General features: G+C 40.2%; 1 protein-coding gene across 2 annotated transcripts in view; it reads right to left on the bottom strand.

Moving 5' to 3' along the window:
• The window catches only part of adam12a (ADAM metallopeptidase domain 12a), a 79,132-nt gene extending 55,412 nt beyond the window's left edge, over positions 1 to 23,720 (bottom strand). The window contains exons 1-3 of one of the 2 annotated variants that reach the window (XM_026178433.1): positions 23,201 to 23,720; positions 11,036 to 11,157; positions 6,233 to 6,306 (exon numbers count right to left, since the gene is read on the bottom strand). In XM_026178433.1, the coding sequence (XP_026034218.1) occupies positions 6,233 to 6,306; positions 11,036 to 11,157; positions 23,201 to 23,306 (302 nt within the window). In that variant the 5' untranslated portion in view covers positions 23,307 to 23,720. The remainder of the gene's footprint in view (positions 1 to 6,232; positions 6,307 to 11,035; positions 11,158 to 23,200) is intronic. The other variant, XM_026178434.1, reaches the window with a different exon arrangement.
• Between the last annotated feature and the right edge of the window lie 208 nt (positions 23,721 to 23,928).

The raw sequence follows: 23,928 nt of genomic DNA, 5'->3' as shown, positions 1-23,928 counted from the left end.
ATGCAATTGCATATAGGTGTGAAAATAAAACACGTGGCCTAGTCTATATTTAACAATCCCTTTTGTTCATTCATTTTTATTTAATCTTATCCTGAAAGATGCACTGGAGTCTGTTTGAAATGACAGGCTGGCATTTACAGGTAAAATCGAACAGGTTATTGTTAAGACTTTCAATTCATGGATTAGCTGCAAAAGAGTCATACAAAACACAGGATCAGGGCTGTCTAGTATTTTACAATTCATGTATTTCCAAAACCCTGAGCACTACACACAAGCAGCATTCAGAAAATCTTTGCTCCTTTGTACGGGATGGCGACTAGTTAAAAGAAACCAAGTTTTTATTTTTAAGAAATGCTCCCCATCCATCATCTGCAATCACCAAGAGACACCAAACCAGATTGGTCCAAATTTAAAAGTAGAGGCATCTTTATTATTTGCAGGAGCTTCTATAAGTTCTTTAAGGAGGAGTGACGGCTTGTTCGCCAGAGAGAAACTGCTACTTTCAGAAGGTTTCAGCTGGCTGTGTACTTGATGGTGAGAGGAGGGGGGCTAAGGAATAGATCTACCAGCTGGAGCCTTGAGACCCCTGTGGTCTATCTGGAAAAATGCTCCGGGTTTAGAGCAAAGGACTGAAAACGTCCCTCACAACTTAGAAAAGTGTCCTTTGCTATTGTGAATTTTTGTTTTGACATTTCAAAATCACAGCGCTAAACGGTCTACATGTAGAGTTGAACCTTGATAACTGAAACTCCAATTATTCCAATTCCAGGGGGAAAACTACAGTATATCAGACACAAATGACATCTTAAAACATAGCAAATATCAGCCTTTATTTAGATGTCATGTACATTTTAGTAAGAAAAAAAAAGGTGACAAAGAAACTCGAGAGGAACAAGGTTGCATTTGGTGAATGGTCCCAGTTCTTGTTGCACCTTGAGCTTTGAAGTGAGCTTACAGACCGGAGTGAAAGGTTTCAAGATCACCAAAACACACATATACAGAAATAATCATAACAAAAGCCAGTTTCATTTTCTTTTTCCCATTCTGAAAGAAGAAACAAGCTTTTCTAAGACCTTTCAAGTGTAACTTTCTAATTAATTAGGAACATTGAGTCCAAGTTATTAATTACAGCTCTGAGCTTGAAAATAATTGGAGCTTCTGAGAAGGTAATTCAAAAGAGGGAAGCTCCTTCCAAAAAATTCCATTTTGAAGGAAGTAGTTAAAAGGTGCAGGCTCTGGAAAAGATGAGCCTATTTCCAAGGCTTGTCTTTGAAACTAATGAATCACAATGTATCATGGCCTTGCAGCCGCAAGGGTAACAAGAAAGGTACAAAGGCTAGTTAAGCTTCAGTGCATCCTTCGCTGAGAAAAAGGTTTCCTGGTTCTGAATGAATTTTAGACTATAGTGTGTTTGTGTGTTTCAGTGATAAAAGAAAGCTCATGTATATTTCTGTCTATACATGAGACACATTCTTTCAAAAAAATACATTTACTGGATCTATGCAGCATTAACAGGAGGGAAGATGTATTTAGGAATCGCCTAATGAAATTAAATTCCACCTTACTTTTTCACACTTTTGTACCGTAGGTAGCAATAGGGAGAAATTTAATAGGTTTTCAGTATAAGTGCTGCTCAAGAAAACTGGTTATCACTGGGTTTCAATCACTGGTTGTTGGCTTAGCGGGACACAGTCTTTTACAATTAGATCAAATCGTCACCTGAGCAAATGCACAGTTCGTTACGCACACAAAACACTTCAGCAGACAGACAGCAATTTAAATGCACATAAAGATCAAATCTAAAGTCAATCAAGTCACGGATGAAAATTCATCGCCGTTCACTGGCGTTGGAATCGTCATCGCCGCTGATGATGTCGCCCGATTTCATTGGCTAAAAATAGGTTTTCTTGTTCATCCCTGAGATGATCATTCAGGGTGATGCATTAAAGACTTAGGCCAGCATAGTTTAGGATTATTCTTTCAACCTTTACCAGGGGGGAATAAAAAAAAATACAGTGTAGGAGCTGACTATAGTTACCCATTCATCTGTGCTGCAGTGAAATACAAACTGCCAAATATTGCATCAATCATTAAAAAAAAGAAAAATCACCTTTAAGAAAAAAGTTGTCATGGAGAAGAAAAAAAAAAAAAGAGTATATCTGCAAGGTGCACTCAGAAACATTATCGTTAAGATGTCGTTATTTCACACATTCTAGTCTTGTATAAATCATAATGAGAAAAAAAATAATCCATGTCGTTTCATGTATATACTGGTGAAAGATTTAATGCTCTCTTTGTCTCAATCTTAGCTCTATAGCAAGAGCGACGATTTGATACACATGAGCATCTTTGGTTTTGATGTTCCTTAAACAATCTGTGTGTGGCTTAGACGAGAACAATAACACTTATGCAGAGTCTTTAGCCTTTTGTTTGTTCAGCTCCCCAGGAGAGACCCATTCCTAACCGTGTTTTCAGTGAGACATGAGAATGTCTTCGTTGAGAGAAGCAACAGGTCACAGGCCAGCAGTGGTCCAGTCCAAGACATGGAATCAAATAACATCTTAACGTCCAATACGCAAACTAGGACAAACTGTGTCTGGACTCTGTCTCTTTTGTTTTGCCAAGCACCAGAGTGATAGAAGAAGTTTGCAGCCAGGAAACATTTCCTGTCTGCCCTCTGTCCAGGGAAAGGGCCAGTTTTAGGATTGTGGATCTGCATCGATGTGTGCTCCGTTGTGATTGTTTGTCTGACAACACAAAAGACTCCAGAAGATGAATAGCAAACCTCCAAGCACATTATGCTCAAGGCTATAAGCCATGATGAGCAGCGAGAAACCTCAAGCGAAAGCAACCAAAAACATTCTCCACCCAGCTGATGAGCCCCAGGCTTTCTTTCAGTCTCTTGCAGTCCATTTAGAAAGGGAAATATGGATGGAGAGCATGCTGCCTGCTTAGCTTGGGACTCATCTTGATATGCCTGGAGGCTTCACATTCAAAGGCACAAAGCAGCAAGAGCTGCTATAACAGCTTGACCAGAAGTGGTTCAATACGCTGAGGTCAAAGCTCAGTAACTGTCACAACTAGACTAAATGTGCATAAGCCTCTCTCACCCAGCAAAGGCAAGAATCTGAATGAATGCTTCAAACAGTGACAAAGGAAATGAGAACAGAGAGTATATGCAATAGTAATGAGATATATACAGTAGTATATGCTGTGCATTCTGTTTACTTTCCCTCTGAGTATTGCCACAGCCTGTAATTAAGGTCTTTAACCTTCTAGTAATAAGAAACAAAGACAACACCAAGTCTCATTTTGACTGTCTCCTATTAACAAAACCGATCCAAGAAGACGAGTCTAGGATGCCTAGTGGCATCTCAACAGCCAACCTCTTTGCAGTAAATGAAACAATGTGTTGCTTCATCATGTTCAACTGGAGCTTTTAGAGTCAGAAAATGTGGAATGATGTACACCCACCGGGCAAATAGTGCGATCACTTAAGCTTGCAGTGCGATACTCATCTGCTGAATATGCATTTCACATAAAAACAGATTATTTTTCACAGGTGGGAAATGTAAATCATGTTCAACATCTGTATTGTAGGGACTTTAATTTGTCTGCAGCGGGGGATGTTTAAAATGTCTTACCACTGCTAATATTATTTTAGATGGAATCCCTCTGCAAGCAATACCTGCTGGATGTTTCAGTGACTTGATCCACATAAAAATTTATTTGATGTGCATACATCCAAAAGCATAATCTAAATCAAATAGGTAGCAGTCTGGAGCTTATTTCATTCTGCTTTCATTTCTTTTTTACTTTACATATTTTAGTTCAACAGTGCGCTCGGGCAGCAAGTTTTTGAACTGCAGTTAAAAGTGCAAGTTCACACATTGACACACGTTGACATTTTGCTCCAGGCGGCAAGCGCCCTTTCCATCCTGACAACAGGCTGCTTTGTGAGTGTGTCCGGGGATGTTGTAGGAATATCTGAAGTCGGTGTCTCGTGCTTCCGCAGCCCTTAATGCCAAAGAGCAGACACCAAAGCATTTTCCGTACCGCCGCGCACAACACATTTCAAGAATCACGAAGAGTTTTCATCATGTTGCAGGCTTTCCAAATGTCATCAGTGCCACAGACACTACGCAACTCACCATCACAGAAACACCAGAGATCCTCTTAAATATTGACTGAAACTAATACAGTAATTGAAAATGACAAGGTGCCAGTTACAGCTGCATTTTTTAACTATACACCAGAGTTGTTACCGTACCGTTGGCTCAGTTGTGTCTAAAGGTTTGGGTTCCTGGGCTAACACCTTAAAAAAAAAAAGGATGAAGATATACGTTATATGTTTTTAATCTTTAAGTGAAAAACAACCCGGTAATAGTTGCAAAAATGTGTTTTTTTGACTTAAGTTTTGCAACACGTATTTAAAAAATGTGAAAGAAAATGCATTTGATGAACTTTGTGAAAAAGGCAGCAACCGCTACTCTGTCACACAGATCACGTTCACCTATCATTACGGCTGAACTGATCACATTCAGCCGTGCAGTGAAACCTCAATCATGTTTTGTAGCCAGCAATATTTATTAACAGATTTCTGAAAAAGAAAAGAAACCCCAAAAATAAATAGAGAAATCTGGGTGCTTAATTCAAATCTCTTCATCCTGGAACATTTTTTTCCCTACCTCTACAGATGTCGGCTGTGTTTGAACAACTGGGTTTCATCAGCGACGTAGAGCCAGTCTGCCAGCAACCTCAGACAAGAACCTTCACTAAAAGTCAGCACAGCAGGTTCTGTTCTCGCTGTCGACACCGACCAAAGCCAACACACTTATCAACACGTCTCTTTCAACTCATGTCCTTTGTGTGTGTTTTGTCTTGTCAAACATATATGGCATTAAGTAGCTATTTTTTTGATGAAGTATTATTTTGACTTGCGACAGAACACTCATTGATAGTAATTAAACCTTTTTCTCGAGACTTGCTGCAAGCGTTGACAGTACATTGTGACAGATTGGTATTTGGAAAGCACGGAGGTTTGTTTGACTAAAGTCGTTCCATCATGCTCAAGCTCATTAGAAAGATCTAGATTGCACCTCTCCATCATCCCTGTTTGTTCCTCTTGGCTATGGCTTTGAAACTAACACAGGACTTTACATTTCAAGCCACAGGACAATGATGGCAGTCATACCGAATGAAAATCAGATGGGCGATGTATGAGAACGTAAGGTGTTTCCACTGCTGCTGGTTGTGGGAAAAGCTTTGTTTCCATTTTAAAATGAAATATAGCGGAGGAAAATCTGACAATCTGAAAGACAGCTTTGCAAAATCCCCACCTGTGCAAAGCATGAATATTCAACAGGAAAAAAAAAACGAGTGTGATTTCCAATAAAAAAATATTTTCAGCGCAGGCAGCCATAAAAATTGCTGTAGCTAGTGTTGAAAGCTTTGTCCCACAGTTTGCAGGTGGAATTTACATATATTAAGTCTGGAAAACAAGTGAGATTCATGGCTAACGATGGTATAAAAACCCTTTCACACTCTCTCTCAGCTTCCCTCGCCCGCTTTCTCTCCATCACACAGACAGCTCTGCTTGTTCCTGGTTGCTCATGTGTGGCAGCAGGCTGGATGGAAAACATATTGCTCCATCAATCACGCCCCATCCTTCTCAGCAGTACGCTCAACTCCGACTGTCTGAGGCCACATTGAATGAGTCCTTCTGTAAAAATGCAAAGATGACAAATATTCCTCCTAACACTTCCACAGCTACATCTCTGTCAAAATCTATCTCCGCCAATGACCTCATCTCTTTCAAATGATGTTACTCCTCCTCGCCAGTCCCTTAACTGACATCATGTTGACAGTATCTTAATACGCAGAGCGCTGGGTGTCTGCGGTGTTCAAACAAAGCCTCCTTCTCCCCCGTCTTATGCCAATAGATCAAATGAAAAGATAGAGGGAGAAGAAGGAAGAAGACGTCGGTTTTCATCAGTCTGGCTGATGCTTCCAGGAATTTCTATCTTTCAAGTCTTTGTTTCAGCACACAAAAAGACTCGAGCACAGAGAGCCCTGGCATGCCCACACCACAGCGCAAAGAGACACTTCCTCCCTCTCGTTCTTTGGATAGATCCCCAGTTGTAGCCCCTGGGCACCGCATATGCCACCTATTTGTACTCCAGAAACCACGCAGTTGTAAGCTAAAGGCATGTATGAAAAGAGGGACACTTACTCATTTTTCTCTAGAGCCAGGAGCAGCTGTTCACTTTCCACTTCAATCAGGAGCTTCAGTGATGCTGGGTGGCTCTGAAGAGACAACAAGCAGGAGAGGAGATAGGAAAAATTAATTCTGGACTCTCACACACAGATTTTTGATTGAGGGAAGACTTGTTGTGACACTTGTTGCTGTTCGAATGCCGCAGCATTAGTTAGAAAATAGCTGTGTGGCAGTATAATGAAAAAAAACCAACCCCAAAACACGAGAAACTTTACTCCAATCAGAATGAAACTTTGACTGAATCACCCAGCACTGTGAGAAAGGATGCAAGACGACTGTTTTCAATTGATCAGAGGAGTCAGAAATCCTTACGAAGCTACTTTGTATCTTAGAACAAGAGCTGAGAGGATTAGCGTTATGCTTCTATTGCATTTGACATTAATCCTGCAGAAACCCATGAGTGTTCACACCCAATGAGTTACAACACCGTGCGTCTCTGTTAGAGTCAGATGAAGGGTCATATATATCACTTCTGTCAGTCACGCTGTGCAACAAACGTGCCTTCCTGTCTTCCCTCCGCCCCACACATGCGTGCACACACACACACACAACCTCTCTCTTTTAGTGTGATACCCTCACTCATACACACAAGCACAAAAAAAGAGAAATCCTCCTCTGCCTCACATTTTCCAAATTGCCAGGGCAACAACAAGCACACACAAACACATTTGACGCATGCAGCTCAATCTGGGTCAACTGCAGCAAAGAGCACTTCTCTGGGTTAAGTCATCCATCACCCCCCATGAAGAAGAATGTCTAGTGGATCATAAGAGGATGTGGAAGCAGAACACTTAAGGTTTCAGGCAGTAATATTGTCTGTGGGACTAAACCTTCCGCTATTTTCTGCAAACACATTTTTCCAAACACATGGTTAGGCTTACACTATATAATGGGTACAACCATCATTGTCTTCAGATGAATTACAGATGATGCAGAGGATATTTGGATTTGTTACTAGGCAGTTGCACTTAAATTCGCCTTCATGGCGAGTGTTCATTAAGAAATATTGTGGCACCTTGATCGTTTGGTTAAGACAAAACAAAATAATGCACAAATGAATTCAGTCAATAACACAACCTGGAAGCTTAGCTCAGCTTTGTGCTTTTATGTCTGCTTGCAGCCACGTACTTTGTTTGTATAGTCTAGGATTATATCAACAAACTGAGCCAAGGAGCCCACATTTCAAACACTTCATCGATGTTCCAGCGGGTCATTTAGCGCTTTCTTCCATTCTCAGATGCTGAATTCGAACAGCTGTCTGTGCTTGAAATATTAACATAAAGAAATGATTATGATTATGCTGACTGTATGTGATCCAATTCATTTAAATATATTTTACCTGACTGCTGTTCCTGATCCGTTAGTAAGTGATCTGTTTTTTTTTTTGTTTGTTTTTTTTAAATTCACTTCAGATTGCATCGAATTTAAATGACTCCTACACTGAGACTATCTGTTAAATACACAAGCAATGTTACTTGTCAGATTACATTAATAGGAGATGAAAAAAAAAAACTGTCAAGATAGTTAGGCTAGCCAAAAAAAAAAAAAAAGAATATCATATTCAGTTGTGTTTCATAGTCAGTTTTGCAGAGACTTGGTTGGAGATCCAGCAGCGAGGCCCTGGGCCATGCACTGACAGGCTATGTCATCTTACTAGCCCCCAGGATTAGAACAACCAAACCTAGCACACAGATAGGTCTTAGGCCACCGAAGGTTCTTATCTATATCAGATATTATTAGGTCAGCCATGTTGCCTTGCAGTCACCTAGCAACAGGTTAAAATGACATTCCATACACTTATACTTAAAAAGAAAAAAATCAGTTTTACGTCGTTACAATACCATCTCATTTATATCTACAAAAATCTGTTTAAGGCTAAAATAACTCATTTTACTATATAAACAACTCTGGCCACCCCAAGTTTTTACTTTTCTCAATCTGATTAAGTGTACTAGTTTCCCAACAACACAAACCTGCTAAACAATACTAAGCAATACTGTAGCATGGGTACTAGTGAACTTACCTCTGAACATAGATTACTGCAGAAAAGATACCTGTGCTAATTTAGTTTCCAGATCAATTTGATTCAAATTTGAATCATTTTGAATTTGATATGATACTGTTAATAATATTCTGCAGCACATGCAGAGTATGCATCATAGCTCCAGATAAGTATTCAACATAGCATTTCTACACATATCAGTTTACTACAGAAAGCATAAATCATTGCAATCAGCATACAATAACACGAAAAATACTAGGTTCAATATTACTGGCCACCTGAAATACAGATTTTTTTTATTGAGCGTTAACAGAAACAACTGCTGTGCAATGATGTGCTTTAACTTTGGAATGCTCAAACCTTGTAACAACAAGTTACAAATGAGCGTTATCTTCCACTTTACACACGGTATAAAAACTCAAACCAGGGTTTGGAGCTGTCACTTAAGTGAGCATGCCAAAACCAAAAGAAATCAGTTTAGATTTTGTAAAAAGAATTGTTGACGCTCACAAAGCAGAAGATAAATATACTAAGTTATCACAGTGTTTTCAAGTGTCAAGAACTGGAGTGAAAAGTATGATCAAGAAATTGAAAGAAAGCCACAAGCCTGGCAGAGGTAGTAAGAGGTTGGCAGTGAAAGATTTCAATGACTCTGGAAAGAAAAATAGTGAGATATGTGACTAAAGACCCCAGAGCAACCGCCAAGACACTAGTGAATGACTTCAGGAGTTTTAGTCTCAAAGTAGACAATCACAAGAACACTGCACAAGAATAGACTGAGCTTGCAGACTGAGGAAAAACACAACACCACTTCTGCAGAAGAGATCCTTTCAAGGCAGACTGAAGTATGCTAAGGACATTCTGAAGAAAAAAATATGCATATTTGAAGCATGTTCTTTGGTCAGGTGAGACGAAACTAGAGCTCTTTGGCCATAGAAATGCTGATTATGTTTGGAGAAGAGGAGTACAACTAGAAGAATAGTCCCCAAAGTGAAACATGGTGGTAGAAGTATTATACTGTGAGGATGCTACAGTGCATCTGGAACTGGGAATCTCTTCAAGGTGTAAGGAATCATGAAGAATATGAACTAAAACTGTAAGCAATCTGCAGCAAAAGTGAGTCTGGATTATCACTTTGTCTTTTAAAATGATAAAAATAGCCTACACGAAGCCCTGACTTAAATGTCACTGAAAATCTGCAGGGTGAAGGTCCATCCAAGAACACCATCAAATCTGGAGGAGCTTGAGAGTAGGACAAAGAAGAATGGGCTTGGATTGCTCAGGAGGCACGTTCGAGACTTGCTGAAAACTACAACAGGACAAAAGGACTGCAGACTGTTACCCAGCAAAAAATGGAGGCACAAATAACATCACAGAGACTAATAATTTTGACGCTGGTAGTCGTTGGTTTTTGTAAAATCGTTTAGTTTTTGTATGGTAAAAAAAATAATGGAAGCATGCAAAAATATATTGGGATATATGGAAAAGCTGTGTTAAACTGACCCCAATGACCCCATCATTTTGCCTTCCATATAACTTTAGTGTACTAGGAGTCGAGTTGCACTTTTGTTTTTTTGATAGGTGTCAGTTGATCCTGAGACTTTGAACATTGGCTGATTTTTGTATTCATTTTCAGACCAGTTCCTCACCTCACCATTTAAAAGGAATGTACTTTTGCTTTTTAAGGCACTTAACCCTAACCTATGAATTATTCAAGTGTAAAAAAGGCATGCAAATCAAGGGATAAACAAGTGTTGCACCTACACATAACAGAAAATTTAGTAAAAGAAAAATGTTCACCTTTAGGCACATTGAATTTATTAAAAAATAAAAATAAAAAAAAGAAAGAGAATAACAGTTTAATAGGCAAAATTATGATTTGTGCACCATTAAGGTGAGCTATCAGCCACAATGTACAGGACAAAATAAGAAGTTGGAGACCTAAAAAATTATCCATAGCAGATAAACTGTGTATGTAGTCATGTCCTTAAAAATGAGAAAAACAAGTAAAAATCAAGAAAAGACTCAACTCTGACCCTTTGGAGGAGTGCCTGTCAAAAAAACATTCTTAAAGACAGAAAATGGAAAACAAAAGATTGAGGTATGCCAAATTAAACAAGAAGTGGACTGAACATCATTTGAATCAGGTGGTTCAAATATTCTCAATATGGAATATTGGAAATGTAATTTTTCAGCATGACAGTGATTCCAAACATATTGCCAATGCAATAAAAGCATACCTGAATATAAAAAAAAAAAAAAAAAAAACCACACACACACACACAATGGATCACTATCAGTCATGGATTAGCTTCCTCAGAACCTGGACCACAATGCATTGAAGCAGTGGTAGATCATCTTGACAGGAAAGCAAGTAAACATCCAAAAAAAAGCTTTGAATTTCCTTCAAGAAGCCTGGAGAACTATTTCTGAAGACTTCTTACCTAAGAGAGTTCGGGCTGTGTTGAAGGATAAAGGTGGTAATACCAAATATTGACTTTCAAGGTTGTTAAAATTGCACAAACTCTTGTTTTTGCCCTGTATATCATTTCCCATTTTCCTAGCAAAATATAAAGAAATGAGATGTGGCTTAAGGCTTACACAACACCATATATAAAAACACACCTAGGTCACAGGTGACACAGTAATACTAATATGCAAAGACAATTGATCCACTGTACGATGAACAGATGCTGAAAAGTAGACGAACAGTAAAATAAAAAAATATAAAAACATAAACGGCTACTATTGTCCACCTGGGATTTGAGCTGGCTGATTGGTTTCCAGTCTTTTCCAACAAGCTGAAGAGGTACTGTAGTCCCATAGTGTTTCTGCCTTGCTGTCGGTCTGTGTGGAACAACAGTGCTCGGAGGATTTCCTATAAAAGAAAATATAAAAACCAAGTGAGAATGCAGAGAAAACTTCAAAGTGTTCTTTATTCTAAATTCTCTCAGTATCTGCAAAAAAAAGAAAGAAAGAAAGAAAGAAAGACAATGTCCACATTGTGTTCTGTGTTCACAAACTAGAGGAACATTTTCAAAACTGATTTTCTTCAAACAATACTGACAGCGAATTCCTCCTCGCTATTAAATCCTGAGCCTGGTGTTCATTAATAGCATCAGTCAGAGCACAACCTGACAGTGGAGCTGCCTTGTAATATAAAGTGTCACTTCAACAGAATCACAGCGTTTGTATATGTGATGACTTTTCTGCACCACAGCGTGCAATTAATGCTCCCTGAATGTATTTGTTTTTCATAGCTAACAATTATCTACGCTGACAAAATTCCATTTCCATTATATCTAAGCTGTTCCCAAACATATGTTTGTCTTCTTTTTATAGACCATCAGTAGAATGGAGCCCCTCTCCTCTGCCATAAAGACATAAATACAACAACACTAAATGGCACTCTCAGACATCAAGCGATGAAAACTGTTAACTTGTGGCAAAACCGTAACCACCCACTCTCACACTCGAGCTGCATAAATCTCCGTAGTTCTTGACTAATGGAGAGTTTTGAGCGAAGACGGCTTGACTTGCTGCTGCTGCTGCGATAACTCCTAACACAGGGCCAGTGTCCAGAATGCAGCGCAGGGATTAGACGTAGCTTTGGGGCATTGTTCCCAGCACGCTTTTATCTCCTCTCTCACTGTTCTGACAGGGTGTTAACTGAGCCTCCGAATGGCTACAACACTTGGGGTGCTGCTGTATTGCCAGTCATTTAAGAATATATCCGTCTCCAAATCCAATACTCACGTCCCCAAAGTGAGCCGACAGGAAACGGCGGGAAAACAACCACTACCCGAGCAAGTCTACTACCTTTAAGCAAGACAGAAGCTGCAGCTTTTCTAAATAGTACATTATGAGCACGTACTGAGCCAGAATGCAATAGTGAGCCTCTGGAGGACACTGCTAACAGGGTTCCTGCAGTAATCAGCTCCCCGCATTGGGGAAGTTATTTTTCAGCTTGGGTCTCTTACTAAAACAGCAGGGGTTGTTAGAACCATTTGTTTCAGAGCAAACATACTAAATCAATTGTTTGCTTGCTTTCTGTTTTCTCCCAGTGATACTCCATTGAGCACTTCCAAACAGCAGAGAGACAGATTTAGTTTGAGTTTGATGTCAGTGCGTTCGTGGAAAGTTATGCGTGTGGTCGGTCTGTGCATAATATTTTGAACTTGAAACTTTACTCCATCTTAATTTTGAATAACATTCTAAGCACACATAAACATAAAGCAAACTCAAGGGAATATACTCATCCTTGATTATTATTTCCAGCAGATTCAAGGCGCTTCTTTTGAGGTTTCTGTCCCCTGCTGTCTCTCTACACATGACTCACCCATCTAAATTGCTGAGTCTGCCTATTATCCAGCATTAGTAAGCCAGGTCAGGCACAACACACCCCAGCTGAGCTTTGTTCTGGTTACCCTCTGAGGATACCACCACTCTGGAATACATCACAGACCCATTCCAGCTGATAGCAGAGAGCCAGAGGTGACCTGCTCAGCAGTTTCTATGCAACTTCATCCTGATGATGAGAAGCAGGCTTGGGCAAGGACGGAACGGCATAATACACAGAACAACAAGAGAAGCACTCCTACTCTAATTAGTCCCAGAAAACCACACTGTCTGGGGGAGGTGGACATGCTGAGTAAGGGAACAGATGACAACCTCTAAGGAAGGTATGGACAAATAAACACAAGAGACAAGGGGGAAAACTGTGGAAAGCTTTGACAGAGAAAGGTCAGGTTCACATTGTGGTTAGCCGATTTTTGATTTATATTGATGCATGAGCCTCATCATCTTTGGAGACGAGATTCACAACCATACAGCGTTGGGTTCCTTGACTTCAAAGTCCACAAGTGAATAACCCTTTTGCAAATGTGGTGTTCTTTGAGGTTTAATTCCTGCTTTTATGAATGGCATTATATTAGTGGAAATAGTCTGCAGGCTCATTTCTTTTCCACATGCTTGAGAAAGACATTAGGTAAAACTGAAGCATGACAGGACTGCAGTGTATGCAATGTGCAAGTGACTTTTGTTAGCTGAAATGTTATAAGAGCCACTAGAAGCATTAAGGGAGCGGTAAAAGTGGCACCAGATCCCAATGCCTTATTTATATACTCAATAACAGAGAGTGTAAACAGGGGTCTTAATAAAGCAGAGTTTTGGCCATGTTCACCTTCCTTTATGTTCCAGTGTACACAATGAGAGCTTGTACCACTTATATTGCCTCAATAAAGTCAATGCTAGGTGAGAGGTGTGCCTGTGTACTGAGAAATATGACTGTGTGTGTATTTGCCTGCGGGTGACAGAAACGTGATACAGATCCGTGACTGGATAAAGCAATAATTCTGGCTTTCCCTAGCAGCGTTCTTAAGAAAAATAACCAAAAATCTATTACATACTGAGCATGTGTAGTCAGTGTTTTATTATTTTACAGAGCATTACTGTGTTTGACTGGTTGATGGAAGGTGCAGAATATTCACTCTAAGAATAAACTGAGCGATTTGTGGCTCAAGTGCACCAAAGATTTGAATCTGGGATAAATTTGACTCTAGTTCCCGACCCTCAAAGCACAGAGGTTGTTTTAAAAAGTTTTTTAACAAGACTTCGGTCAAGGATTGCTGACGATTCTATCAATAAACCCTGTTGAGAGGAGGCCAGAGTAGCTGGGGAACACATGCAAACTTTATATCATGCACAGTTGATCCAATGACAAAAGATACTGTACTCAAAACTGCAGATTCAGTTTCATTATGGTGCAGAAAGAAAAGTGCAAAGCAAGCCTGTAGGGTATCTTGTGGCAATCCATCTAAAAGACAGATATTTCAAGTTTAAAGTTAAACCTTTTGGTAGTCAAGTCAAAAATATTCCCCCGCTAGAGACAAAAATATATATCTTTACAAAATTTCAAAGCAATCCATCCATCCTATATTTAATACCTTTCAATTTCCAACTGTAGAGCCATGCGCCCTCCAGGGTTCTAGAAATCTAAGGAAGATCGTTGTTTGTTTTCCTGCTGCATTGATAATCTTAGGGACCCTTGAGCAGAAAGCACTGATTTATTGATCTAGAGCAACAGAATCACTGGTGCTAAAACTGGGCAAAAGTCTGGTTGTAAAATTTGCACTTTTTAACATTTTGGCTTCATTTATGCATCTCTGAAAGAACAGCCACAAGACCAGTTTTATCCTAGACATTAAAGAGTCTAAATGTACTTTTTTCCTGATGCTGTTTCACAGTGAAGCATTTCTTGGCATTGTCAGTGCTCCTAAAAGAATGCTTTTCCACAGCCTTTGAGCTGCTGGCCGCAGGGAACAGATGACCTTCCTCAGTTCTTAGCAGATCTCAGACATATTCTTACCAGCCTGTCACAACTCCAGCTCTTCCCTTTTTCCTTCTATCCATCACACTAAAACAAATCAACACAATTCTTCCTCTTTATTATATCCCAGAGCCCAGTTGTTTGGAACCAAAACTCTCTCTTTGACAGACAACCATATAATAATGTATTCATAACAATTGTGGTTTTTCCAACACAAATGGCATGCTGTTCTTTTTATCTGCGTACTTGATGAGGCCGTGCCCCTCACATGCATGCAGGTCCTCACTGAGATGGGATACAGGCTTCACATATGTGGATACATCAATCAAGAGCAATCCAAATGACAGCCATTCTTAGCCTGATGACTGGCACAACAAAAGCCCACAAGGACACACTCCAAAGTGACTTTGACAGCAATTCTCTCCGATCTTGAAAATGTTAAGATTTGAAATGGGAAAAACAACGCCTTTGACAGCCTCAAGGAGACTCTTTGACAAGCAAAACCCCATCAACGGTACAAAAACAAGTGAAGAGGACACATGCATCCACAACTGTTTTAGACAAGTTTATAGTGGTGTGAACCAAGCAACATTAACTCAAGCACCATAGTGTCAAGTACCATCTGAGCTCCTTGTCCTTCACACCACTACAGTTTAGGCAACACTGAATGCCATAAATCAGTGCATAGTGAATAAGCATTTATGTACCAATATAGATTCTACTTGTATCAGTGATAAGTTTCGTATTTCTACACAATAAAGATAAGGAACAGCAGGAAGAAAACAATCTCAGTCTAAATCTGGAAACCATATTTCACTAGGATTGCAAAGTGGTAATATTACTCATTACAAAAACATGGCTCTCTCTGACAATGTAACAACACCCTACGTTTATGCAACCTCTATGGTATACAGTATCCATCATTTTGCCTATATATTGCATTAAACATTAAGCATTACTGGTATCGCTGGTCCTGCTGTGGAAGCCGTTCAGAGGGGCATATTGGAACAGTAGAAAATTCAAATTCAAAAATGTTCTGCAATTTGTAACCAATTATTGCCCTGAAGCTTATCTGCTCTGCCAAAACTGGCATACACACACAAAAAAGATTTATAGAGTTGATAGACTTTTTATAGGCAGCATAACCTGTAGCTCTAGGCTGCTGTTAATCGTGACATAACTTAAAAATCATTAAGGCTTCTACTTTTCTACTTTTGTCCACCAGAGAAAGATCCAAAATCTGTAGAGATAGCATTTTTTAGCACTGGTAACTTCCTGGTTTCGGTATGTAATTTCACGAGTAGGGACCAAAAACATTTAAACGTGCTTGGTTGCGTGCAGATCGAAAGTCCTGCTTTTATCTGACAGTTCAGCTTAAATGTGTCTTTATTTACAGTGTGAAAATAAACAATGCAATGACTTGACACATGGAACAGGAAGTCTTGGAACAGATTTACACATATCTCTTGGCTACCCTGGACCCCTGAAACACTGGCCAATGCCCCCAGAGGCAAAGTCAACAGCAGAATCAACTAAAATGTCTAATGTCATGTAAAGTAATGAAACATTAGCCCCATCTTGAACAGCTACTGCAATAAAATTTTGCTTGACTATTATTCTAACAGTAGTAGTACAAAGTAATACAGTACAGGGTGTATTTAAATGCTTGAATACTTGCAATGGATTACTTTTAAACTGCCGTATAGGTGACTTAACTAAGACTACAATGGAAAAGCAAGAAAATGGACGTGAAATAGGAGCATGTGGGATTAATTAATTAGAACAGAGTAATGAGTTCAGTCGACCTTCTGCATGTGGAACTATGACACAACATGAGGGGGGGAAAGCATGAAAATGTCATGTCCTTGGATCCATATGAAAATGTGTTCTTGATAAAGCAAATCAAATAAAAAGAACACTTTTTTTCTGCATCAAGAGCATGTGTCCGCAGATGCTTACTGTCTTTAATCAGAGCTCTGACTGGATTGGGGACACGATCCAGAAAAGTTTCTAAGCCCAAAATTGGTTCTGACATCAGGCCATGGGGCAAGAAAGAAGAAGAAAAAAAATTGGCTATTGTTCATTTATTAATGGGTGATTGACAAGCATATCACGAACTCAATTTATCCCCAATCAGAGTGGGCAATTTATGCTAATTCAAAGAGAATGGGAACAGAATGATGAACGATACATCGAAAGGAAGATCCATCAAGTAGACACTTTTTCGTAAATGACCTTGACACTCAAAAGCACTGAACTTTGATCGTGTTCCTTATCTCTTTGAGTCCTTGAAGATTTTCTCTAGGTCCAGGGTGAATTATTATCGTGGCATTACTGACTTTTTTCTAAGTTTCTTTTATGCGTGTCAAGAACAAAAAATGCCCATCTCAAATTCCAACAGTCCAAGATGAGATCAGACTGCTTGTTGTGGTTAGCCAGCTGAGTAAAATCAAAGCATATTCAGAATTAATTCACATTTTTTATATTCTCTAAATCGTTCCAAAAACAAAAATCAAGACTGGCTTCTTTTTTTAGGTTCTCTCATTTTCGTTGTAGAAAGAATATCCCTATCAGCTGAACAACCGCCCCACTTTGAGCTCTTGAAACTAAGGACTGTCACTATTGTCAGGCTTTTTCTTTGTTTTGTTTTTACACTAAGAAGCAGATATAAATGCTAAAAGTAATTGGTACTTGGATCCACATGAAAAAGAGAAAGCCAAGAAAGTGCCACATTTCAAAAACAGGCCTTAAGATCGCGCTCACCACTTTATCGACAAATCCTCTGCTTGTTACCTGTAATTTGTTAGTGGAGCCACAGCTCTGAATTCATAAAGACTGTTCAGCAAAGGTGAAAAGTGCCTGGTAATATTGGCTCGACTCCACGGTAAACACTTCACTCAGTTGGGGGGTCATTATGTCAACACCCAAAGGGTTGCATTAGGGAGCATAGAAACCTGTATGTGACATCATGGTAACAGGAATCTACACATACTGGAAAACAGGGCCTCCTTGAATTAAATCTAATTAGGTAGCAATGTGTCAAGAGCCACAGCAACGTAGGCTGTTAATGGTTGTCATTAATGGAGGATACATTTTTGGGGTGTATATTTAGGGTCATAACCAAATCATTTAACACTAAGCTCCCTCTACCGGTAAATAGCTCTTTTGTATGCTCTCTCTCTCATATACTCAACTCATTTACTGTCACACTACCCTGATGTCAGCACATAATTACTCTATGGGAAATAGATGGTCCTGCAGCAAAAATTTCCCCTTGGCTCAGCAGGAGGTTAACTCTGTCTGAGAAACCAGTGCTGTTACACCTCCGGCTGGGTGACAATGTTACCCTTCCTCCCTCCCAGTCCCTCCCTGCTGCATGGATTGTGCTTGCTGCCTGGTTTGGACGCTTTGCCTCAGCATCGAAGGTCAGAGTCAGGTAGCTTTTAAAGTGGAGCTGCGTGAAAGCTTGTTAATATGGTTCCTGTGATAGATTTCATTTACAACTCCCTAGAAGACCTTTCTGCCATGGGAAGCACATGCCTGGCGCACAATCAAAGCCGCCTAACAAGTCATATAGCTCAAGGATTACAACAGCAGGGACTGACATTTAAGTGTTTGACGAAGCCAAAATGGCTCTGGCATGGTTATTTGATTAATCAATTAGCGCGTCAACAGAAAATAATGCAAATCAGATTTAAATATACATCAATTCTGTTCATGTAACTAATTCATTATGGCAAAAGTGCAAAACATTCGTTTTTTCTTGGGAGGTTTCATGAAGGGAAAAAGTCATTACTAAATCATACTTGCTCTTGTGCACTCAAGTTAGTAATTTGTGCACACACACTCTTTTGACATTCCCAAATACAAATGTAAGGATTCACATAATTATTCGTCGTATCAGTGTAATTTGTACAGCTTTTGAGGTTTTGTCACACAGAAACAATTGAAGGTGTATCAAATTACAATTTTAAAAAAGGTGCTACTATTTTCTTTTTTATATGAAAACCAAAAACAACCAACCCAAACTTTTAACAAGGCTGGACTGGTCAAGGTTGTGCTTCAAACTGTCTTCAGTTTTTGATGTGCGGCTCGTGCTGCTTCACTTAAAAATACATCACAGCTCCACCTATGAACCAGAACTCGAACAGACACAGACAAAGCAAGCGGCAACAGGAGAATTTCACTGCAGCCAATTTGTCAGAAACTGGCCAAGGTAGGAGGTGACCTGTCGAGCTCCTGTTAACATGTGCGCCCATTAAGAAACATATTGCAGCTTGCTTCCTTTTGTGACAGGAACAGGGCATGTAAAATCTGGCAGGTGGCTAGATAAGGAAAAAAAATTCTGTTTTTCAAACCTTAAAGGAAGATGATGACTGCTACTCAGATGTGCATGTTTCCTGCATGTTTGAGTGTGGTATGTTCATTTCTGAAATGCTCAGTGCATTAATGCTTGATACAGCCAAGTTAATTACTGGTATCACCATTTACCTAAAACCAGTATTAACTCTAGCAGATGCACGTACACTCAGCATCTCCAGGGTTTGCAGTGAACAGTCTGAAAAAATGAAAATACCCAGAGAGCAGCAGTTCTCTGGGTGAAACCGCTTTGTTGATGCCACAGGTCAGAAGGTAATGGCCAGATTGGTGACAGAAAGGAATTTGAAGGCAACAGAAACTCAAATGACCCCCTTTTACAATCAGGATATGCAGAAGAGCCTCTCTCAAAGCATAAATCGTCAAAATCCAAAAGCTGATGGACTACAGCAGCAGAAGACCACACCAAAACTCAACTTAAGAACACTTGAAACACATTACCACCAGGTTCTGATGAGTCTAGATTTTTGCTCCCATATTAAGATGGTAGGGTCAGAGTTTGCCATGACAACATTAAAGGATGGATCCATCCTGCCTTCTATTAACAGTTAGGCTGGTTGTGGTGATGTAATGGTTTGAGGGATATTTTCTTGAAACATTTTGGGAACCTTAATACCAAATCAGCTTTGTTTAAGCACCACAGCCTACCTGAGTATCGCTGCTGACCATGCCTTTATAATCACAGAATAAACATCTTCTGGTGGCTGCTTTCAACAGGACAAGATGCCACGTCACAAACCTCAAACCCTTTCAAACTGTTTCTTGAACATGACAATGAGCTCTCTGCACTCAAAAGGCTTCCACAGTCACCAGATCTTAATCCAATAGAGCACCTTTGGGATTTGGTGGAACAGGATATGTAGCCAACAAATGTGAAGCAACTGTGTGCTGTTATCATGTAAATATGGAACAAAATCTTAGAAATGTTTGCAGCACCTTGTTGAATCGATGCCATCAAGAATTAGGGCAGTTCTAAAGCCAAAGCGGGAGTCCAACCCTGACTAATAAAGTGAGTGATGAGGGTAGGAAGAGAATTAGCATTACAACTCTATGAGATGCAGTCTTCAGACTTTACAAATGCATAGCTGTGTTAAAAATAAAGGCCAAGCTGTAATTTGAATGTAGTCAAATTGGCTAACATTGAGCATAGGTGCCACAAGGCATGATGAGCTATAGTCTGTTGACGGTTTTACACCCATGCATCATGCCTTTATTGTCATTGTACATGTACGGCAACATTATGGATGCTCCTAGCCAACTGTGCAGGAATAAAACACAAATAGTAAGACAGCAGGAATAACTAACAGGAGAAATATATACAATCAAGACAAAGTTACACAAAGTGCTTCGAAGTAGTGCAATGCACTTAGTCTGAAAAGAGTCCGTATGTGAGTGGCCTGAGTGATGTGGGTTACTCAGACCACGGCTCAGATTGGTGAGGTAAGTGGGCAGAGGCGGTGTGTGGGGGATAGTGTTTTTTAACAGTCCGAATGTCACAGGGGAAGAAGTTGCTTTCGAGTCTGAAGGCGTGGGATCTGCCCAGAGGGCAAGGGGTCAAGCAGGTGGTGGGCGGGGTGCAAGGGGTCACCTGTAATGGCCCTGCTTTTTCTGAGACAGGAGGATCTGCCAATGCCCTTCAGAGGTGGCAGAGGGAGGCTGATGATTTTTTAGGGCAGTGATAATTACCCTCTGCGCAGCCATTCTGTTCTCAGTTGTGGCCCAAACACCCAGGCAGTATGAGCGCTAGGAGTGCTAGGAGTCCAGCAGCAGCTCCCAGGTTATGTAAGATAATTTCTAGTATGATTTCTTTCTTTTTTTATAGAGTAATGTATATAATAACGTGATGTTTTTGGGGTGAAATACTGATGGGGTGGAACTTGAATTACCACGGACAGATTTGACACTGGCAAGACATATCACAGCCAACTGACCTCTGACCAAACAAGGGAAGACAGACTCTGGGAATGACATGCTGAGTCGAACTCTGACCTGTCTGGGTGTGAAAGCCAAACGAGAAAGTCCAGAGCCAGGATCAGGTTTCAGCTCGTGTTTTAAACGTTTGCTGGAGAGGTCAAACAAGTCCACGGCAGATTTGAAGAAATTAATGTAACACATGTAGGGTCAGGCCACATGAGCACAGTCCAGATATTTTCCCTCTTATATACAAATATCCCCACTGCGGAACGACGACTGGTTGATCAATCTATCTTGATGCACAACTACAGATCAGCCAGTTCTTCTTACCAGTCTCCTGGGTCTTAAATATCCTGAACAACTCATCTGGAAGAACTGAATCCATTCGTACTGAGAAGATACTAAATGCCTTAGACCTGAGATGGGTCACATCACGGTGATAATGTCACTCTAGGGGAGGACACTGTTTGCTAAAGGAATTTTTTACTACAGTCCAAAAATATATTCACAGCTCAGCTTTCGTTTGTCAGAGGGTGCAGCACGCAAGCTGCATGCAGCGCTCAAGGCAGAGGCAGTCATGTTGGCCGAAGCAGTACATCTGGCTCGTAAATACTCACTGACACTAAAATGTGTCAACCAATGGGAGGAAATCATTCATAAACGATGCCCAGCCAGGACAGGAACATGCATAAGACAGACAGGGAGAAAATCGACATGAAAGTTGAAGGAAGGGTGTCATTAAATATGTATGCAAACACAACATTGCACTGAGTCGCTCCTTCAGCTGCCTTAGATTTGGATGAAACCCACAGTCTAGAGACGAAGTAGAGCCACATGAAAATGAGCAGTAATTATCCTCACTAATTATGCTTTGCATTAAGTAAGGCTACAACTAATTACTTTCATTGATCACAAAAATTATTTTTTGCACAACTTGTCCAAGAAATCATGAAAAAAAAAAGAACCCCTCTCAAGTTTAGAAAGTGAAATATACCATCTTTGTTTTGCCTGTTTTGTCTGGTCAGAAATGTCTTAATGATTAAAGGGACCACCAAAATCATGGCTGCAAACTTTTTTGTGGGTTGTAATGAAGAATACCCTCCATCAATTTTCCCCATCAGCCCAAATTACTTAAAAGCTGGTAATATTCTGCCGATACAGACAGTCTCAGACTCTCACAGACCGATCAACTGACAATGATGGTTTTCGATGAGCCCGGCCCCGTGGGAAATGCACATCAAGGCTAACGTCTGACGATGATGAACTGTTGATGAATAAATGAACAACTTCCTTATACTTCAATCCCAGTCTCACACATTTGCCCTTCCTGGTAATTAATTCCCAGGATTCACACAGTGAGTGTCGTGACTGTCAGTGTGTTTAGAAGTTACTGAAATGCAGCTCCTCGACTCACCACAGTTGCAATTTTATTGTGTGTGGCATCCTTGTTGAATCTCACCTAGGGCGTAGAATGCTGGTGACTCAGATGACACGAGCCCAAAGGCTTGCAGTCACAATGCCAGATAAACAAACCAACAAACAAACAAGCACATACTAGTATATAAAAACAACCTGACTTCACATTTGAACATCTCCTCAGTACAGCCCCTTTGTCATGCTGCTGCTGGGAACCCATACATATAATTCAGGCTTCATAAAAGCTTCTCACTTGATTAACTTCAAATCAACTATGGGCTTTTATTTTTAAATTTAACACTAGAGAAACCCTGGAATTGAAAAAGTGAAGTATGCTTAAAGTGCCTTGAAGTATGCTTTTAAAAGCACCAGCAAAACGCCAAAAGTGTTACAACTGATTACTAAAGAGACTTTCAGCACCATCAATTATACAGCAGCTCCTCTTTTTTGCGGTACACAGTGGGTGGACTTGGAACAAAAAATAAAAAAAATCATGTTCTGCTGCTCACACATGGAGAGAATGAGTGTGAACCATGAATTAAGCAAGTTTTTGTACTTGAAGATGTATCCCTGCACCCCAGCATGTGTTACATATCTGTCGGTCTGATGTAGCAACTAACAGCTGCATATATAAAACACGATGTATCCCACGCTGCCAAAAGGGAGACACGAATGAAGAACAGAATGAATCGGAAAAACATATACACAAGAAACACAGTGCATATAGACGGATGCTACAGGGTCATTTAAACTGACAAAAAAAAAAAAAGCTTTTTCTTCGCGTTTAAAAGAAAACACAGGAAAATAATCTGCTACTTTTACGCACGGACTTTCAGTATACCCTCCCTGGTAACATATGGCAAGACCCCTTCTTTCCCCTTCTTACCTTTGACAGATTTTAAGAGCATCCTGTCACACACCGACAAAGTGACAGTTAAAGCCTGAAGTGCTGTCAAAATAACAAACTTCACACTCCAGCTCTCGGGGTTCATGATGCTGAAGCGTGGAGGGGGACTAGCCAACTGTCTTTCACTGCAGCGCAACCATCATACAGTTCCAGTCCAACAACAGCTGATGTGCAAGAGCCTCCCCACAAATGAAACGACTTCCTGAAATGTGATCAAGTATATGACCGGTGCTTTAGGAAATCCCAAAGACAGCTGATTCGAGTCCACTCACTTCGTCCCCATTCAAAGATGTCCAAGTGCGAAGCCGCTCGCGCGTAAGTAAAAACTGTGGAGAGCGATGAAAATATTGACAAAGGCACGAGCCGCTGCTGTCTCTCAGTCGCCCCACTGGAATGACATCAATTCCACAGCAATTACTGGCGAGGAGTGTTGTCTTATGAGTAGCGACCATGTGCTTCAATGATGCGCTCCGCGAGGTCCTAAAGCCACCGCCAGGGCACACAAATGGCAACCAGGCTGTCAAGTTAGACGCAAAAAACAAGCAATTTCCGGTCCCATTTTTCAACAAGAAGGCAACAGTTCCATGGAGAATAAATAAATAATTTAGGGCAAAATCGATTCTTTTGATGGAAAAAATTTACTGGATTTATATCCTCAAGTTTCATTTAAAGCCATCCTTTTGAACACAGTGTGTTCCAAAAGCTAC

Source organism: Astatotilapia calliptera, chromosome 8, assembly GCF_900246225.1.
Source record: "Astatotilapia calliptera chromosome 8, fAstCal1.2, whole genome shotgun sequence".
NCBI classification, from domain to species: domain Eukaryota; kingdom Metazoa; phylum Chordata; class Actinopteri; order Cichliformes; family Cichlidae; genus Astatotilapia; species Astatotilapia calliptera.
The sequence above is the reverse complement of the archived record's forward strand: the minus strand, read 5'-3'. Positions and strand labels throughout refer to the sequence as shown.